At 38.2% G+C, this 18,204-nt stretch overlaps 1 protein-coding gene and 1 long non-coding RNA gene across 7 annotated transcripts in view; one reads left to right on the top strand and one right to left on the bottom strand.

The window, feature by feature from the left end:
- LOC135682733 (zinc finger MIZ domain-containing protein 1) overlaps nucleotides 1-15,482 on the top strand; it is a 49,370-nt gene extending 33,888 nt beyond the window's left edge. For 5 of the 6 annotated variants that reach the window (XM_089113419.1, XM_089113416.1, XM_089113415.1 and 2 more), the window contains 17 exons: nucleotides 320-504; nucleotides 3,509-3,554; nucleotides 4,136-4,195; nucleotides 4,677-4,806; nucleotides 5,552-5,748; nucleotides 6,390-6,656; nucleotides 7,076-7,452; nucleotides 7,706-8,102; nucleotides 8,462-8,600; nucleotides 8,901-9,015; nucleotides 9,719-9,814; nucleotides 10,064-10,169; nucleotides 10,434-10,728; nucleotides 10,879-10,970; nucleotides 11,187-11,525; nucleotides 12,298-12,521; nucleotides 12,956-15,482. In XM_089113419.1, coding sequence (XP_088969545.1) covers nucleotides 320-504; nucleotides 3,509-3,554; nucleotides 4,136-4,195; nucleotides 4,677-4,806; nucleotides 5,552-5,748; nucleotides 6,390-6,656; nucleotides 7,076-7,452; nucleotides 7,706-8,102; nucleotides 8,462-8,600; nucleotides 8,901-9,015; nucleotides 9,719-9,814; nucleotides 10,064-10,169; nucleotides 10,434-10,728; nucleotides 10,879-10,970; nucleotides 11,187-11,525; nucleotides 12,298-12,521; nucleotides 12,956-13,048 — 3,158 coding nt within the window. In that variant the 3' untranslated portion in view covers nucleotides 13,049-15,482. The remainder of the gene's footprint in view (nucleotides 1-319; nucleotides 505-3,508; nucleotides 3,555-4,135; nucleotides 4,196-4,676; nucleotides 4,807-5,551; nucleotides 5,749-6,389; nucleotides 6,657-7,075; nucleotides 7,453-7,705; nucleotides 8,103-8,461; nucleotides 8,601-8,900; nucleotides 9,016-9,718; nucleotides 9,815-10,063; nucleotides 10,170-10,433; nucleotides 10,729-10,878; nucleotides 10,971-11,186; nucleotides 11,526-12,297; nucleotides 12,522-12,955) is intronic. The other variant, XM_089113420.1, reaches the window with a different exon arrangement.
- LOC148958174 (uncharacterized) lies at nucleotides 2,277-17,608 on the bottom strand. Its single transcript, XR_016144820.1, has 3 exons — nucleotides 16,914-17,608; nucleotides 15,487-15,585; nucleotides 2,277-3,882 (listed from the first exon to the last, which is right to left on the bottom strand). It is a non-coding gene; the product is annotated as an uncharacterized LOC148958174 (long non-coding RNA).
- Nucleotides 17,609-18,204: the final 596 nt, after the last annotated feature.

Raw genomic sequence — 18,204 nt, 5'->3', positions numbered from 1 at the left:
AAAAGAGGCTTTTTTAATTATACTGATCGTATCCTTCCTTGTAATGATGTACCATGAGCATCTGATGAAGGCACTTTTGACAACATACTGTCTGTTGATAGATGGTAAGCCTCAAGACTGGGCGGGGCTAAGGCAGGGCGGGCTTACGATGGCTGATTCAAGTGATTACGTACGATGACGTATTACTTTTTTAATAAATCAACGCTCTATGCAGTCTCCTTTTTTGTTGCAAAATGTGCAAATGTTTGGTCTATCTCGTATTTTTATAAAACCTGTCCTGTATTTTCCATTTGAGCAAAATCAAAATTATTTCACGCAGACCCGAGCATTGCCATGAGCATGGAGCAACACATTCAGCAAACGAACGACCGGCTTCAGTGCATCAGACGAGATTTGGCAACCGCTTCAGGGTTTCAGAGTGCAGCTACCGAGTTGATGGAATGGTGTGGGGACGCACGGGCATTTCAGCCGGCCTACGAACAAAATCTTATGTCGTGTCTAACGGTAAGCTCCTATTTAATTTTACTTTTTACAAAACACGTAATTTTCAAGTAAGTACTAAGCTTATGATTAGCAATTAGTTTCTCGTCTTTTTTATTACTTTTACAACTTAAAGTTTCCGTAAAGTTTTATTAAAAAACAAGCAACAAAGAGCCAGTTTTTAGAAACACAAAAACGCAACACAAGATAACTTGGAATAGAACACCTAATCGGTCAACGGGATTTGTTTTTCCTTTTATATATGTCAACTGAACAGGGTGGAGGTGCCTAATCGTCAAAAAGAATCATTTCTATCTTATCTTTAAAAGCAAGATTTTCAAGCGGACGATTATCAGAGCTGGTTTTCTTATCTCTCTGCTCGTATTAGGAGTGTTTCTTATGGCAGCGTAAAAAGGGGTTGGTCATCAAAAATTGCCCAGTGCTCAAGATTTCAATGTTTTTGCATATTAAAAATATATTAAGTAATATTCCAGTTGTTCCATTCCAACCACCCATGTTCATGTAAGGAAGGATTCAAAGCTGCGAAGTGAAGGGCAAAAAACAGCACTTGCAAGTAATCACTTGTCTAATTCTTCTTGAAAATCAGCGCAGGTTTTCTTTCAGCGCCAGGCACTTAGCGAATGTTGCAATCGGTCTAATGTGCTTTTTAGTTAGGGAGCTCTGTATGACACCAAGAGGGTCAGACTATGAGGCATTGTGCCAACCCGCGCAAAGGACGGATCGTCTATATGAGAAGAGGTTCCTTGGAGAGGTTCCTCAGGCCTGGACTTGTATGTTTGAAACTAGGCTAGAATGGGTAGACGTTCCAGGGGATCAAGAATTTCCGCTTTGGCCTAATAACTAATGAAAACTCAAAGCTCCTTCCAGGTTGCCAGTTGGTAAAGGTATTGTTTGATCTAAATGGCATGACTTATGTATGACATGACTGGTATTTGAACCACGTGTTCGAAACAAGCAGCATTTTCCCTTGAATTGGATAATCAGAAGCCCTTTTTGTTACTCATGTAGAGACCTTTTCCTTTATAAACATAGCAAAGCTTTCATTTCGTCTTTTCATCCTAATACTAAACGCCCTTTCATTCAGTTTTATGGTTGATTTTACTATTTTTATGGTCGACATGTAACTGCCCATTGTTGAAAACATTTTCGGTGTTATCTAATTCTACCGTTACGGATGTGTGCAGTTTTTCCCACATTTCATAGGGTGCATCGTTCAAGACTAGGCACCCGCTAATGTCAACTGGTACTTCCGTTTCCATTATCAGGATCATTATGCCAATACCCCGTGATGACACTCAAACGAAAATCAGGTCAAAGACCCCATTGTAATCTGAACGACATTATTTAAACCTTTGAACATCAATACGCTTCAATACGCTACCATTTCTGAAATCATCTCAGCATGATCTAAATTTATTTGTATCCGGCACGTGGCTCTTGAATTTTTGTTTTGATAACCATGATCGCTATTTTGTTATTGTAGATTATAAATTGCGAATTACCTAAGTAGCTAAAGTCATTCCTTTGTGAGATCTATTTCTGTTGGCTAGAAAGCTGTTTCAATTTGTTTAGCGTAAGACAGATCTGACAAGAAAACGTCAAAAATTTTTATTTTGGCTGAAGATATCTTAAAACTAGCGAACTAGGCAATCTTCACCCAGAAAGCCCAAGAGACAAATTCTCACTGTCCTTTCTATTTCCCGGCAAGTTTTCATTTGTAGCAAATATGAAACACCGCAATACGCCGAGAATACACAACAATAAATACACGTAAATCAGTAAAGGCTAATATTTCGCCCCGGCATACAGGGCTTCATCAGAGCAAAAGTTTTCATTTGCCTGATTCTTCTGTTAATTTTTCCATATGGTTTGCGAGGCTTAATAAAAAAATTAAAATGTTTAATGTATTATAGTTCGCTCGCGAATTTTCAAAATTTGGTCGGTGTATACTAATATAGGTTTATAAAATCAACCTTCGAAATTTGGCTAGGGAAGTTCCATTTTGCTTGACTCTGTTTTGTACAAGAACAAAATATAAGACGATAAACCTCTTATCATTTTGATTGAATATTGTGCAATGTTTGAAAATCCCGAACGATCTTCTATCCAATGTCGTTTAGCAGCAGTTTTAATAATTAAAGAGAAAAGTTGAGAAATCCATTGAATATTCTTTGGAATGTGTCATTTAGCGTTGCAGCAGAGCAGTACGAATTTGCAAGCAGGTGGAGGCGAGTTTCTAGATTTTTGCTTCTAGGCTCTCGCTTCATATCAAACCACAAGGCCAAACAAACATTGACACACGCTAATTTGATTAATTTGATTAACTACAATTTGTTTTGGGAAATATCTCATACTTTTATGTGCGAAATTGGAGAGCCAAGCCAGATGGAAAATTGGCATTCGGATAAAGCGCAACTTTTATCATGTTTAATGCACCTACCTTGTTTTTATTGAAAAGCAAAATTTGCAAACTTTTAAGGTTAATGTCGGCAACAGGGCAAAACCTGAAACTCCAGTAACTTAAAAATCAATTTAGCAATCGAAAAGCAACTATATTATTTATCTTCTGTCCAAATTAAATTATTCATCTTCCGAAATTCTAACGTTGTTTTATTTTGAAATCAACGTAACAAGTAGCGTCAATATTCATTTTTTTTCTAGATTTTAATGTTTGTTTCATCGACCAAATTTGTATTGATAAATTCTTTTTGCTCGTAATTCATGCTTTAAATTACCAAAAGACATCATTTTCTACCTATCTATACTAGCTCAATCCGACTCGAGACATCCTGTCATTTGATTAAATTTTCGTTTTTTATGATCTTATATTCCAAAGAACTCTGATTTAATATTGTGATTGCAAACCTGATTTAGCTTGGATCGCTGTAGGAGTTCGATTTTTTTCAGTCACGCGTCTTTCAATTGTAGGACACCATTTAGCTTATTGAGACTATTCGTAAAACTCACAAGGTTTTGTATTTATATCAATTTTTACTATCAATTTTAGGTCGTTAACAAATGTGCTGCAGCTCCTGGCTTTGACTTGGATTTAGGCAAGTCTTTAAAATATTTACGATTTGTTTGTCAGTTCGTTAGATCTCTAAACACTGTTTTGATATGCGTAGAAACCAATGAAGCCCCGTTCAGAACGGCTGTTGCCATTGTATTATGCTAACAGGTATTGCAAGTGAGAGGCATTAAATTGCCATAGAGTTACAGTCTCTATGTTTGTTGGTTGTTGTTAATTGGCAGTTATGACTTGTAAAAAACCCGAATAAATTTGAATACCATAATAAGAAATAAAGTTTTACCTTTTCTCCTTTCTTTCTGTTTCTATACTGTCAGCCATCGTTGCCTGTATCTAGTTCGACATTTGTTTGCCTGTAATTGATGTAATTGAATGCTTAAACCTCTCTGTATTACTGTTCCATGCTGATCGCACGGTAATTTTATATAGTATTATTTTGATCTACATCGTCAGGTTTTGTCTAGCCTGTTGTTACAATTATTCACTAATTATGATCATTATAATTTATGATTTGGTATGGAAAAGCCTTAGCTTTCTCGCTTCGTCGTTGATATTATGAAAAGTTCCCCTCTTTGACTTTTTTCCTCTCTACCTTCTGTTCTACAGGGTACCGCCTCCTTGCAATTTGTGCATCACAAAGAGAAAAATTGTCACCAAAATCTGCAGGTAACTATAAGTTTCATGGATATGGATTCGGGGTAGAGTCGCTGTTTAAAAGACAATTAGCTGTTGCCTGCATTTCGGGGATCAATATAATAATAGTCCAGAGAGCTGCTTCAAGAACTAACTATGTTGATCGTTTCATTGAAAATTTATTGTACTTAAGCCGTTTCTCCTCGAGTAATCTGCCTTTCCGCACACGTTTGAAAACAGCTGCAATCTTGACGCGCAGATGAAAAATTGGAGAGAAAAACGACCTTCGACGCTGACGCATTCAAATAAGAATGATTTCACATATTTGAAAGCTTGCTCGCTCCTCGTATATTCAAAGTATACTTTTACTTTCGATAAAGTGTTGTTGTTATTATTTTTGCTATTGATTTTATGTTTAAGAGAGGATTTTTATTGTAGATACCGAACATAAAAATAACAAGAATACTCGGCCTGTTTTGTTCGCTTTTTATATTCTACTTTTTTTCTTTCTTAGCTATGCTTTCGTTGTGGTGCGAAGAGCTTGGCAGGCTGCTGTTGCTAAGACACCAAAAGAGGACTGGAGACCAGAAACCAATGCAATTCAATCAAAACCCGAACAAAATGGCCCCGGCACCAGGACGAGGGTAACCATTTTCTGTAGTTGATTGCATAATTTAGAATCGCGTGGTGTTTGATGTAACAAATGTTTCGATGACCTGAGAAATGTTCCCTCCCCTTTGCCAACCCACCTCGTTTTTTCGCTGTTCAGCAACATGAATGTATTTCAATAGCACAGCTTTTGTCTACTCCGATTTTGTCGAAACTTCACCATTTTAATTGGTTCTCTGTTTTTGAAAAGACTAGATGCTTTCACATGTTCAAGAATATTAAGCTACAGTTGAGAAAGCAAACATCTGCTATTTTTCTCAAAACTTTGAGTGTTTTCGCTCAACTGTCGTTGGTTGAAAATTATACAGTAGAGAATAACGATAGATTTATTCTGTAAACGCAAATTTCTTCAAACATCTGTCGGAGCCTTGGTAGCTTAATTTTTTCGTGAAGGGACCTTTTCAGAACAGAACAGGTCGCTGCTTGCGTTGTCATCTTGATCAGAAGAAGGAGAGATCACCAGGTTTCCAAAGAAGAACTCGCTCGGTTTCCAAAGGAGAACTCGCTTGATTTCCAAAGGAGAACTCACTTGATTTCCGCCGGGATGTTTCTCAGTTTCTATGGCCAGTAGGCATATTATTTGTTCATGGTCCAAATCCTCGGTTGTATTCCCACCCAACTCTTCTCTGCTTAACAAGCTCTCGCTAAAAGGATGAGCTCGCATTCCTGAAGTCGTTAATATTTCTGAAGTTTACTGATCAGATTTGATTTTTTCCACAGGGACTCGACAATCGATTGGCAGCCAACAAGCCAGCAGCCTTCAGTGTCTGTGGTTGCAACAGTATGGGGTTCAACGCCAACAAACACTGGGGAGCCAATGATGGGTGCTGGAATGAATAACGGCATGTCTCCAGGGATGCAGCCACAGTACTCGAACATGAACCCTCAAAATGGTCCCAAACAGTACCCTATTCAAGGTATCAGAATTATTTGTTGTATTTCTCTTTGGTTAGATCAGAGAATGCTGACCAGCTATCAAGGTATTTAAGTATCAAGTTAACAGGCTGTTAAGATTTGTTTGTCATATCGTGCTGGCTGATGTTTCAATGATACATGTTAAGTCTTGAGCTGGCTTTCAAACTCTGCATACTCCTGTGTCGTTTGAGGTCAGCTTTCAAAAGTTCGTTTTGGGTTGATCACCAGGCCGCATATTCGGGTGCATATTTTCCATATACCTTTTCTAGACATTAAAACTTCTCTCCAAAATATAAAAAGGTTTAAGTGTACTGGTTAAAAACTTTTTATGAATTTTATGAAGGAATTCTTGAAACTGTGTGAAAAGATTTTTAAAGGGTTATGAATGAAGAACCGAATGCAGATTTCCACAATCCGTCCTTACCATCATCAGTTTTGGTCCGTATAATCGTTTATAAAATCATTGCGAACATATCAATGGTCGTTAAGGATGCAGGTGAATTATCATTTGCAAATTTGGAAAAGGAGGGTTTCAAACAAAAACGTTGGAAAAATATTGACGCTTGCCTTGAACCACGTGGGGCGGGGAACCCTGTTTCATTTTAGATTAGTTGGTAATTTTTTATTTTTATTTTTTTTACAGGGTTCCCACCTCAGACACAGAGCATGCGCAATCAACAGATGAATAATATGCAGCCGATGCCCAACATGGGGGGCATCTACAATAACCAATATTGCCCGGAGCCAAATACCCCCCAGGGCAACCCTTACTCCTACCGTCATGGGCAGAATCCAAACAACCCCAATGCTGCAGCTGTTGCAGCGGCTGCTGTTGCTGCGGCTGCGGCTACTGCTACGGCCACGGCAACAGCAACAGCAACGTTGCACATGCAGGAAAACCCTGAGCAAAGTGAGTAAACTGATTTATTTCATTTCGGCGTTAAGAATTGCACCAAACAACAATTGTATAGTTCACTCATTGTCCCATTTGTTTTGCTTTCAATGCACTTGTAGACCATAGCCAATTTGTTTCTTTTGCTGTTCTCAACCCTTGGAGGTCGCCTACTTCCCTCTACTATGATGTTCAATCCTGATTCCTCCTTTGAACGAAAATTCTGTACATCCATCATGTTTTGTTGATTGGTTGTCAAGGAAATTTCAAGTGCTTTTTAGCACTAAGGCTTGAACTTTATTCATTAACGCTGAACAACTACGTAATAAGTAGATAGCTTTCTGATAAATTTGAAACTTTAACAGAACTTTGTGCGAGTGCGCTTGTGATTGTCTTAAGCTATTTGAAATTTATTTACCCCATTCATCTTTGAATAGATGAATTCTATAACAATGGTGATTATGCGTTGCAAGGCCAGACACAGTTCCAGGCTCGAGGCATGACACCAAACAGCATCCAGCGACCGATGATGAATAAAGGAATGTACCCAGGTTACATGGCGCAGAACCAGAACGGACCGTACATGCAGCAACAGCAGCAGCCCGCACCAGGTATGAGCCCCCAGATGCGTGGCATGATGCCTAGGTACCCGAATCCACCCGGTATGAAAAGACCGGCATCGTCTATGTATGGACAAAACTTGATGAGCAATGGTCCGCCCATGCCACAACAACAGCAGCAAAATCCGCAAGGGAATTATCCACCGTTTCCAGCACAGGTCAAGCAGGAACCGAATTTTCCTCCGCAGTACCCGGTATGATATCATCATATCACTCATTTCGGGAATGATATGACAGTTTGGGGCAGTATTGAGAAATGTCACATCATATAATTTTAGACAAGCCGATTATGACCGAGAAAAATTATATCCTTTTCTGAAATATTGAACTATCATCGTTTGGCAATCATTGAAAATATATATACTTAGAAAGCGGAAGCTTAGCCACGTCCTTAGTAATGTTTTGCTCTGCGATTGCATCCTTAAAACTGTTTGTTTCACCTTGTAGCAACCCCCCGGATATGGCAGGACTCCTCCCTCATCAGGATACAATGGACAAATGCCGCAAGGGCAAATGGGAAATGTTGGACCAGTACCAAATATGGGTAATATGGGGATGCCACCTCAGTATAGTAGAATGGCGATGACCCCAGGAGTACAACCAATTACATCACAACGCCGGCCCAGTACTTTACAGTACCAACCATCACCACAAAACCAAACGTCAATGCCAGGGAATCCTCCTGGCTCTGGAAACCGGTATATGCCAATGTGTGACAACTCAGGAATGCAAGGACCGGTTGATCAAAAACCAATTATAGACCCGATGGGGATGCCCATGACTCATATGAAACCTTCAATGAATAACTGTAATTCGCCCATGATGGATATCAAACCTCAAATTAGTATGTATTCGTCATTTCTTTATTATTATCCGCAATTTCAATTGAAGCAGGTCCCTTCATTTTTACCGAAAACCACTTGGTAGCCGTCTAGACTTGGCAGCCGTCTAGTAAATTCAGTATCTTATCTCGTCTTAACCTGTGCGCTCTCTCTTTCTCTTTGTGATATTCGCAATCAAGGAACCAACTTCCTGCTTTTAATCTGTTTTACTAAAACTCACTGATTAAAAATTGACCGTCATACTTTGTCGCAGAATTTTGACCGCTTATCCAACTTTACCAAAGTTATCTTCAGAGTTCATACAAATCTGCATGAGCCTGTCCTTGTTAAGATGTCTAAATCTGGTCTTAATTCCTTTCAGAGCAAAAAGACTGCCTCAGGCTGACTTTCCCAGTGCCAAATGGCATTGTCCTACAGCCATTCCGATTAGAGCACAATCTCGCAGTCAGCAATCACGCCTTCAGTCTCAGAGCAACAATTTACCAAACTTTGATGTGCAGGTGAGCAATTTATTCTATCAAGTCAACCTTTTTATTTGCTGGATAGGAAAGGGCTCTGTCATTGCAACTTCTTGAAAACAGAGGTCTTTATCGGATTGTTAAGATTAAATTCATCTACGCCCTTAACTTTTAATCCCTTTGCCTATCTTGTCATTTCCTTGCAATAATTTTTATAATCCTTCTCATTTTAATGTTTAACTTACATTATCACAATTTATTTTATGCTAAGCTTGCGCACACTCTTTTTTGAACGAGGAACCTTGATCCATTTTCATGTGAACAAAATATCTCAAATTGTAGGCCTGATTTAGAGCTCCAGTTTAAATGCTATCATCACGAGGACAAGAGCATGACAACAAACTGGCCCGCATCTGTCAGTGTGAGCGTCAATGCCACACCGTTATCGATCGAAAGGGTCTGTTTTCGTTTTCTTTTGAGTCATTACAAAAAGCTCTCTTCATTTTGTTTGATCCATAATTGAAGCTAATCAGAATTATTCCACGTGTTTCTAAAGGCCAGCCTATATTTTAAATTCCTTCACCAGTCATTAGCAGATAAGCCTTTATATATATTTGATGAACTGACATCTGTTTACATTTCCTTATTTCAATTCAATCCTATTAATGAGGTATGGCGCATGCTCGGAATTTACATGGTCAGTTTCGTCAGTTTAGCTTATCCGAAGAAATAAGTTGACTATCGAATAGCAAGTTCTAGAAAATTAGCGATCACATTGGCAACAGTCTTGAGGAATGTCATTGCAAAAAGAATTCTTAGCTACCAAACGTATGCTGCACTTTGTTCCTACACTTTCCCCCACCCCCCACCCCCCGGTTTATTGGCTGGAGAATGTTTAAACATTCGTCTGTACTCTGCCCTATCGTTTGGTTAAGCAAGAATATTGAATGGAAGGAATTTCTTTTAAGAAATATTGGTAGGAATCTTGCTACTTGGAACTTTATTTGATTAAGCAAACTTTAAGAACGATATGTAAATTTGAATTTGCTTCAATTTTAAGTAGCCGTATCCTCTTTTGAAGTCTCAAAATTCAAATTCAGCACCGTAAAACTGAATCGGTCTTGGCTGTTTTTTTTAATCAACTTATTTTTTACGAGCAGGGTGACAGCAGGGCATCCCACAAGCCATTGTTACTAAAAAACGTGTGCAAGCCTGGACGAAACACAATCCAGATCACTGTCTCACAGTGTTGCTGTGTAAGTCATATTCTCTTTTGTAAAAAGAAGCAAGATTTTTTGGGCCTGTGACAAGTTTAGGCCCTTTTTTATTTGTGATTTGATTTTATGAAAGCAGTGCTTAAAAGCATCCTAACCTGTCAGTTTTTTTAAACTTCCACGGTATTGCTACTCTAAGAAACCGTTGACACTAAGTTATACTTGGGTTTTTTCTAAGAAATGTTTAATGTGTAGTATGAAATATGATGTTATTTCAATTTTTTCCTGTAGTCTCATCTGTTCGTCCTGCAACTCGTTCATCGCCCTTCGGTCAATTCAGTTTTACAAGGTTTGCTCAAGAAGCGACTGCTACCCGCAGAGCATTGCATTGCAAAAAGTAAGTAGCAATCACTTTTGTTCCAGTTCTACTCTAATGAACAGATTTCCCCCTAGGGGTGAATTTGAAACAACTTTTGCTAGTCACCTCTGTGCTTATGCATCCTGAAATTAAGGACAATATCAATTTGTAGCACCTTTCACCTGGAACATGATTTACACGAACACGGAAACACAGTAGTTATTTGCAGGAAACTTTATTTCTGACCATAAAACTTTGAATCTTGAAAAATGTATGAGAAATTTCAAATCTTGCACCTTCTAGTAAAAAGACATTTCCAAATGACTGCCGTAAACGGACAAACAATTATGAACGGAGAAGACGGTGTTGAGCAAACTGCGATCAAAGTCTCCCTGAAATGTCCGATCACGTTTCGAAGGATCGTCTTGCCTGCTCGTGGACACGACTGTAAACATATTCACTGCTTTGATCTCGAATCCTACCTGAAACTCAACGTCGAAAGAGGGCTGTGGAAGTGTCCTGTCTGCAGTAAGAACGCGGTGCTTGAAGGCCTGGAAGTGGATCACTACCTGTGCCAAATTCTCACAACACTAGCTAAGTACGTGTACTGCCTAAATTCTTTTTCAAACTACGTTTCAAATCTGTCATTTTAATTGTTATGATTGAAGAAAAATCACCAAGTCGGTCAATGAAAGCAAAGACTGCTCGTTCTTTTGACGTATTTTGATATCTTTTTACATCTTTTTAGGACTGATGTAGAAGAAGTAACGATAGATTCAAGCGGCTCATGGAAACCTGTGTCGGTGAAAATGGAAAAACAAGATGATGATGGTTCTAACGGTAAGCTATTGTCCCAGTCATTCTATCACTGATCCATTTTTTCTATTTTCCAGTTATTTGTCAATATGTTCAAACCATCAACTTTCATCTTTTGTATAACAAATTCCCGGCTCTATTGTAACACCAAAGGTCTTTTCTGACAATTTTGGGCATTTGTATGCATACCTCTAAGATGTAACGACTTTTCAATTGATCGATGAATATGATTTATCACAGGGCATCCATCAAAGCGACTAAAATCGATGTCACACGACTCGCGGACACTCCAGTCACCCAACGGTGGCCAACCGCGCACACCTTATTCACAACAACAACCACTAACACCGCAGAACCTTCCAACAAGTCCCGTCAATCGGGCTGTGAACACCCCTACGAATTCTCAAGCGCCTTCCCGTACTCCTCAGTCACATGTGATGGTGTCAGGAGCTCCAACTAGTGATACGATGGGCCCTCCACTCTTTCCTCAGACATCTAGTGGAATCCCCACTTCACAAAATGGAACTAAACAACACAGCAATGGCCTGTCAGGATCTGGAAACGACCCTCTAAAACAATGTAAGTCACACGATTCTCAGCTTTTGTTGATAACCAAAAAGTCGTCTTGGTGTGAAAGTTTTAAAACATCATTTAACTGTAAACGCATTGTAAAATTTAGCTTTTTTTTAATCTTCAATTTCATCTCTTTCATTAATTAACTAATTGTTTTATATTTGTAATTATTAATTGTTCATTTTTAATTGCTTTTTATTCTAAATTTTTGTAAAGTAGGCCTAAATTAGCTTGTACATAAATTGTAAATAGACAGCTATATTATACCCGCCTACTGTAAAAAAATTGATTATTATTATTTTTATTATTATTATTATTATTATTATTATTATTATCAAGGAACTGAGCCCTGCCTATAAACGCGTTACCTTTGTTAACCTTTCTATGAGTGCCCTTGGCATTCTGGGAACCTCATCTACCTCTCTCTCTGACATGCTACATCAACTCAATTTTGACTCAAATCAAACTAAATCCATCTTGATGAAACTCATGAACATTTCTATCCGCTGCACCTACTATATCTTCTGTCGTCGAAACAAACCATGGCTAAGCCCCGAACTGATTGACTTCTAAATATTGTAATGCAGATAAGCCAATTATATGATGCTTGTAAAAGCGAGTCGTATAATTGTAAATTTAAAATGTATTCAATGAAAATGAGATGTTTAAAAAAATTATTATTATAGAATAAATTAAGCCTTCAACCTAAGCGTGCGAAGCTTGAAGAAATTTCCTTGCATGTTTAATTTGACGGAGCTTGCTCATTCCTCCTTTGCAGCAAAAGAGAAAGTTTCGACAAGTTCGCTTGGCTCGTCAGATTCGCTTCGAAAGTCAGGGACATCTACCAACAATTCGAAATCGAATGGCAGTGTGAGCGATTCGACCGATCTGAATCACGGCAAAGACCAGTGCAATTCCGAAACTGATATGAACAGCTCGTATCTGAATCTCGAAAACATTTTCGAGACGGGAGGCGAAAACAACGAAGAAGGGAGCTTGGAGGTAAGTTCCGTTGACACTTTATTAAAGGCACAGCTCAAAATGGACTTATTCTTCATTCCTGTTATTTTTTAAATGACACAGAATGCCTCTTAAAAATTGTTTTCGCCAAACTTTTATCTGCTTCTGCAATTTTTCTTTCGCTTGAACGGCGCATTTACTTGCAGGCATGTGTATTTATTCAAAGCAAAGTTTTATCCTGTCCTTGCTTCCATAACTCTTTCTACCTATCTACTTTCAAGGCTACAATCATTAAAGCTTGATCCTGTTTCATTCTCTTCTTGGCCTTTTCCTCTCTTTCCTTGCTATGGCTTTTGCTCCACATTCGTCCTCACCAGGACTGACACCAATGTTTTTGATTCAGTACTCTGAAGTCTTCTTTTTTCTTCTATTTTCTTTGAAACCAAACCTTGACAGTATGTTTCTTTTTGGCCTAGGTTCTACCAGACAACTTGGATCCAGCTGAGCTTTTATCTTATCTGGGACCGCCCGATTTACCGAGTGAAGATCTTCTCTCGATGCTGGAGTAGGAAGTTTTAGCTATTGTCAAACATTGCAAGTTAGATCGGATTGGGACATCACTCCCCCGCTCCCTCCTCCCCCTAAATGGGAGAAACATGACAGGGAAAACATCTTGTTAAAATGTCTCTGCATTCTACCCCCACGTCCTACATGCCTCTTCCTTGCCACTATCCGGCAACCTTTAAACCTTAATACCACCCCGCTCTGTCTGAATCACAAATGTGCATCGCAAGTGAAAACTCTCAATCTGATTCGTGCAATTTTTTAAAAACCTTGACAGATTTCTCGCCTTCCAGCAATTAGAGATTGTAGTGTCATATTTACCATTTTATACCATATATATCGCTCATGTCGTATCGCATATTTAAACTAGAGTTTTAATATATTTTGTTTGAGTATCTTATTATATTTCGTAGTTGTAGAAATAGTCTGTTTTTGTAGCTGTCACGAAATGGATTCAATAAACTAAACAACTTCCTTTGTAGCATGGTCGTAAAAGTTTTATTTTTATTTATTCGACCTGTTATATAGATTTGTTGCTATATGTTGCAGTGGTATTTTTTATTTCAAGGGCAATATATGGACTACGACGATTTCTCTGACTACAGGCTCCTTTATAGTGTGTTATTTACGATCAACAATAAACTCGTTCACTAGCGCTTCTCTCCCCATTACAGTAAGTCATGGTTTCAATGTGGAAGGCTTTCTAGCAGATTGTTGGGGGTTATAGTGTCTTCCTTGTCCCTTATCAACTCTTGCCACTATCTGTGTCCCAAAGGGTCTTCCCCTACTCATTTTCAATTCAGTTTAAGCCAGCCTCGTATACGGGGCAAACCAGATTTTGTCGCTTATGCTCGCAATTCCTGTATATATTTACAATTAACTAAGGCGATTCAATAAGAACGGGCTAGATAGATTTTTGGCGTCTATACCGGTGTAAATTTAGTGAACATGTAAGTTGTTCTTTTAAAGAACTTGTATTTTGACCAACTGTCTTGGTCTCGTATTAAAATGGTTGTTATATTACCATCTGCGGTGACATCTTTACCTTTTATGGACGTAACCATATATAGTAAAATAGTGACACGTTTAGGTGTCAAGGCTATGAAACGAGGTATAAAATGTTTGCGTCAGTCTTTTCTGGGGGAATCGTTTACATAGAAATAGTTGCTGATGTGAACATTTTGGTAAAATAACTACATAGAAAATTTTAATGCTATCGGCTTTCCTCTTCCAGTTGGACAAACCAAGAAATATAAATGAAGAGGATCGCTCATGATTGTGAGAGTAACTATAAAGTATCCAATATGGCGATGCAGTTTTGTTACAATTTAGACTTCTGATTCCAAGTATATCAAACAGAGGGCTTCAAATTTTTTTGCCAAAATTTATTTTTAGGGGGCGGGGGGGCTTCCTATTTTATAAAGAAATCCAGGACAAGTTAGCCGACATAGACACAATATGAAAATGAGCTATGCATCCCCTCCCCCTCCAAATTTATTTGTGATGATAATGTAACGCTGATTGTAAAATGCCCCCCCCCCCCCCCCCGGCAGAGGGCTGGAGGCGTATCTGCATTGACACTCTCTTCATCAGACATTGAGGTCTAACGTGAATCGAATTACACATCAAGGAGCTGATCTGTACAACCCCCCCCCCCTCCCCCAAGTTGTGCCTTTTGTCATTTGTCGTATTTCTACGCCCATTTTCAATAATTAAAAATTCATAAGAATGCCCAGGAATCATTTGAATTTACGGTGTGTGAACTGCATTGAAGGCCGTAGATCATTGTAACAGACAATCGTCGTAACATACAATCGTCGTAATTGAAATGTCGTAACTGAAAATATGTCCAAAAGATTTTAAGGGAGAATACATGTTGATACATGTTCGTAGTTGGAAATATGGTAAACGTGGTAAAACTTAGCATCGTCGCAACAAAGGAACACGTTTTTATTAGAGAAGTCATCTCTAGCTTTATATATTTATTTGAATTTTTGTCACGTGTAATCGCTAGTAATCGGTTACTAAAATGGTGGGAAACTCTGCTTACTCAGCCTCTCCAAATGATTCGCCCGACCTAAAACGTTTTGAGCAAAACCAGAAAAAGGCGCGGATGGTGTAAATTCTTTTTTGAAGCACTTTCAAATCTATGGATATCACAACATGACATCTCAGGTTAGGATTGGAGAAAAGTCCCTCCTGTTTGAATACCCCGAAATAATCTTAACCCAGCTCCCCCTCTCTCCGCTCTAAGCGGCTTTGGGGGATTCGCAGAGTTTCGAAATTGGAATTGTGAGTTACCGATATGAATTATTAGGGCCCATTTTAATAGAAACTATGTTGATTGAAATATTAGATATCTTCGTATGTATATTCTTTGTTAGTTATTAATATGTATATCCAGCTGCTATTTTGTAAGAAATATGTTTTGAAAATCTATTACCTTGTCATCTATCTAAAGTTCTTTGCTTCTCGAGAAAAGGGCAATGCGAGGGACAGTCGACTGTGATTCTTGCAGCAAACCGTTGATTCAGTGGTGCACCTAGCAAAATGTAACTATACATTAGTCCTTTGAACAAACTGAAACTTATGTAGCCAAAGCCAAAATAGATGGACTTGGCAAACACATCTTTTAATTAGAAAGTAAAAAGGCTAGGAAATATGAAGTGACTGCATCTAGCAAAGGGATTTCTTGGAACAAATTTACTTCAACAAACTGTCATTGAATTAGCTACCGAGAGTTTAGAGAACAGTCACAAAAAATATCATTTGCTGAGGGTACAGGACAACATTTGAATAAAATATTGTATATTTAGCGTTGTATAAAATAAGTTATTCAGTATATTCTTAGTTAGCAGGCCCCCATCAGCTGCAAATTGTCATTAAATTCAACCTGCTTTAACAAATGAATATGTATTCGCGCACCGTAATCTCATGTTTTGCCACATTTTGCGTTCATATAAATTGAATCTGAAAGACTCCCCGGGATATCTTTTTAATTTTTCACTTGAATTATACATTAACGCCATTTGCAAATCAACCAGCTAACCAAGGAATAATTTATGACAATGATAAATTCTTAAAGAGGAGAAATCTGTAAAATCCGCCAGATGTTGTTTTTCCAATCAGTTTATTCAAAGCATTTTGATGACTGGACAATTTCTGTGAGAGTAGAAAATTTTTGCGCGTAGCATCCTGCGGGTAGGATCACTGATCTAAAAGTGACTTAAAATCAGCGAGTAAGAGGATGTTTTCTCAGCAGCTCCCAAAAATAAAAAAACATCTATTTAACAATATGAGTGAACATTCTTTGCGGAATGTTCTCAAGCCTGTAGTCAAAGCAAAAATCTATTAACTTTCGAGACAGTTTCAAGTGTAATATTAAGCACGGGGGAAATTGCATTCCAAGTGCGCGTAAAAATCACAGGATGCTAAATTTTGTTAAAGATGATGATAACGAAATGCATAAACAAGTTTAGGCTGGCGATAACTACTCTTTGACTTGAACCAAGGCATTGAAATGTTTCAAAACTTCTGAGATTTATATCTGTTGCTATTTTTTATCAAAATAAGAAACTTGTTTCAGCTGTAATATTGTTTCAAGATTGTATCAGGAAAACCCGCAGCACAAGCGCAGAGCTCTGCGTGTTTACCGTGGTTTCAAATGTTTCTGGCAATGGTTGAAGTAACAAGAAGTAGCACGTGTAATTATTTATGGTCAGCACAAGGAAACATTAACTTTTAATCAACCTTTGCTGGTGCAGAATTCAAAAATGGCTTTGATTGAAAAAATCTAACATTTAAGACATGCTTAAATTTAAGGCCTAAATAACTCACAGGGTGATAAAACCTTTAAAAACGTTTACTTACAATGCTCATAGCGAATCATCGACTGTTCCAAGACGTCCTAATGATAACGATAATTACCTAATGTCTACTGCTATGAATATTTTAGAACAGCCATTTCCTTGGCAAAAACCGAAACAGCAAGTAAATTACTGAAAATATCTTCTTGCACGCAGCCTTAACGATTTAGCATCTTCCATTCACCGACAGTCACCTTCCATTCACCGACAAACTTCAAGACAAGTTCTTCACAATCACCGACACAAAGTGCTGACGCCATTTCAGCAAGCGCGGGAAATCAGGAATAGGACTATTGTAGATTACAATGCCGTAAGATGCTAATTTTTTGTAGAAAGGTTTAGTGGCTGGAACCCTTTTAAACATAATACCTAGTGGTGTAGTGCTATCAAAATGACAAGAGTGGCTCTTGCAGATAATGTTGCGAAAAACAATAGCAAAAGTAGAAATTTGCCAATTTTCGGCCTCAAAAAGGGGGTCTCCATGAGCCCAATGAGGTAAATTTTAAACGGAAAGGTCAATGTATACCGGCGTTAAATATTGAAAATGCATTCTTAACTTTTGATGTTATTTTCATTCACTAGATAGTGACTACTTAGGATATTTACACAGAAGTTTTTGGTATAAACAACAATGTTAGGAGAATTTCTGAAAGTTCTATCAGTGCTTAATTTGACGACTGACTCATCAAAGAATTTGCCAGGATAAGAAACTTTTCTTACCTCTTGCAGGGATGGCTCCACGTGGCTTGACAAACCAAGACTGACACTATTCCACATGGGTAGCATCCGAAGGTGCCATCTGGCAAGCTTTAATACTACTTATCATCAAAGGCACTCAAGGGACTTTATAAAGCATGCATTTTCGTGCAGCATTGATTTTACTTAGGCCCTGTGTTTGAAGATTTGAGGGTGCATTAATCTCTAGAGAGTTTTGCGATGTCAGCCTTTTATCTACCTTTGTACCCTTGTGTTTCTTTTGCAATTGCAATGCGTGTAAACGTGTGCTGCTAACCCCAATTTTGTACACTTTTTTGGACTCGCATTTGAAACCAAAGTATGAAGTGCTTGCGAAAAAACTTTACAAAAATGTGAAAATTCTCAGCGAGTCTCATTTTTCAAATACAAGTTACTGAGTTTCAAAGTCTAGTTGTTTAGAAAACGAGAGGCTGTTTGATGTTGTTCTTAAAATCTTTCATGTTCTCTTTCCATTTTACTTCGGTATCAATTGAGTTTTGCAATTGGACCCCTGTATAATCGTTGGAGTACTGTAGTTCCAATATTTGCTACTATTGTTA

This window comes from Rhopilema esculentum, chromosome 17 (genome assembly GCF_057945365.1).
Source record: "Rhopilema esculentum isolate cy_ngs chromosome 17, ASM5794536v1, whole genome shotgun sequence".
Lineage (NCBI taxonomy): Eukaryota > Metazoa > Cnidaria > Scyphozoa > Rhizostomeae > Rhizostomatidae > Rhopilema > Rhopilema esculentum.
The sequence above is the reverse complement of the archived record's forward strand: the minus strand, read 5'-3'. Positions and strand labels throughout refer to the sequence as shown.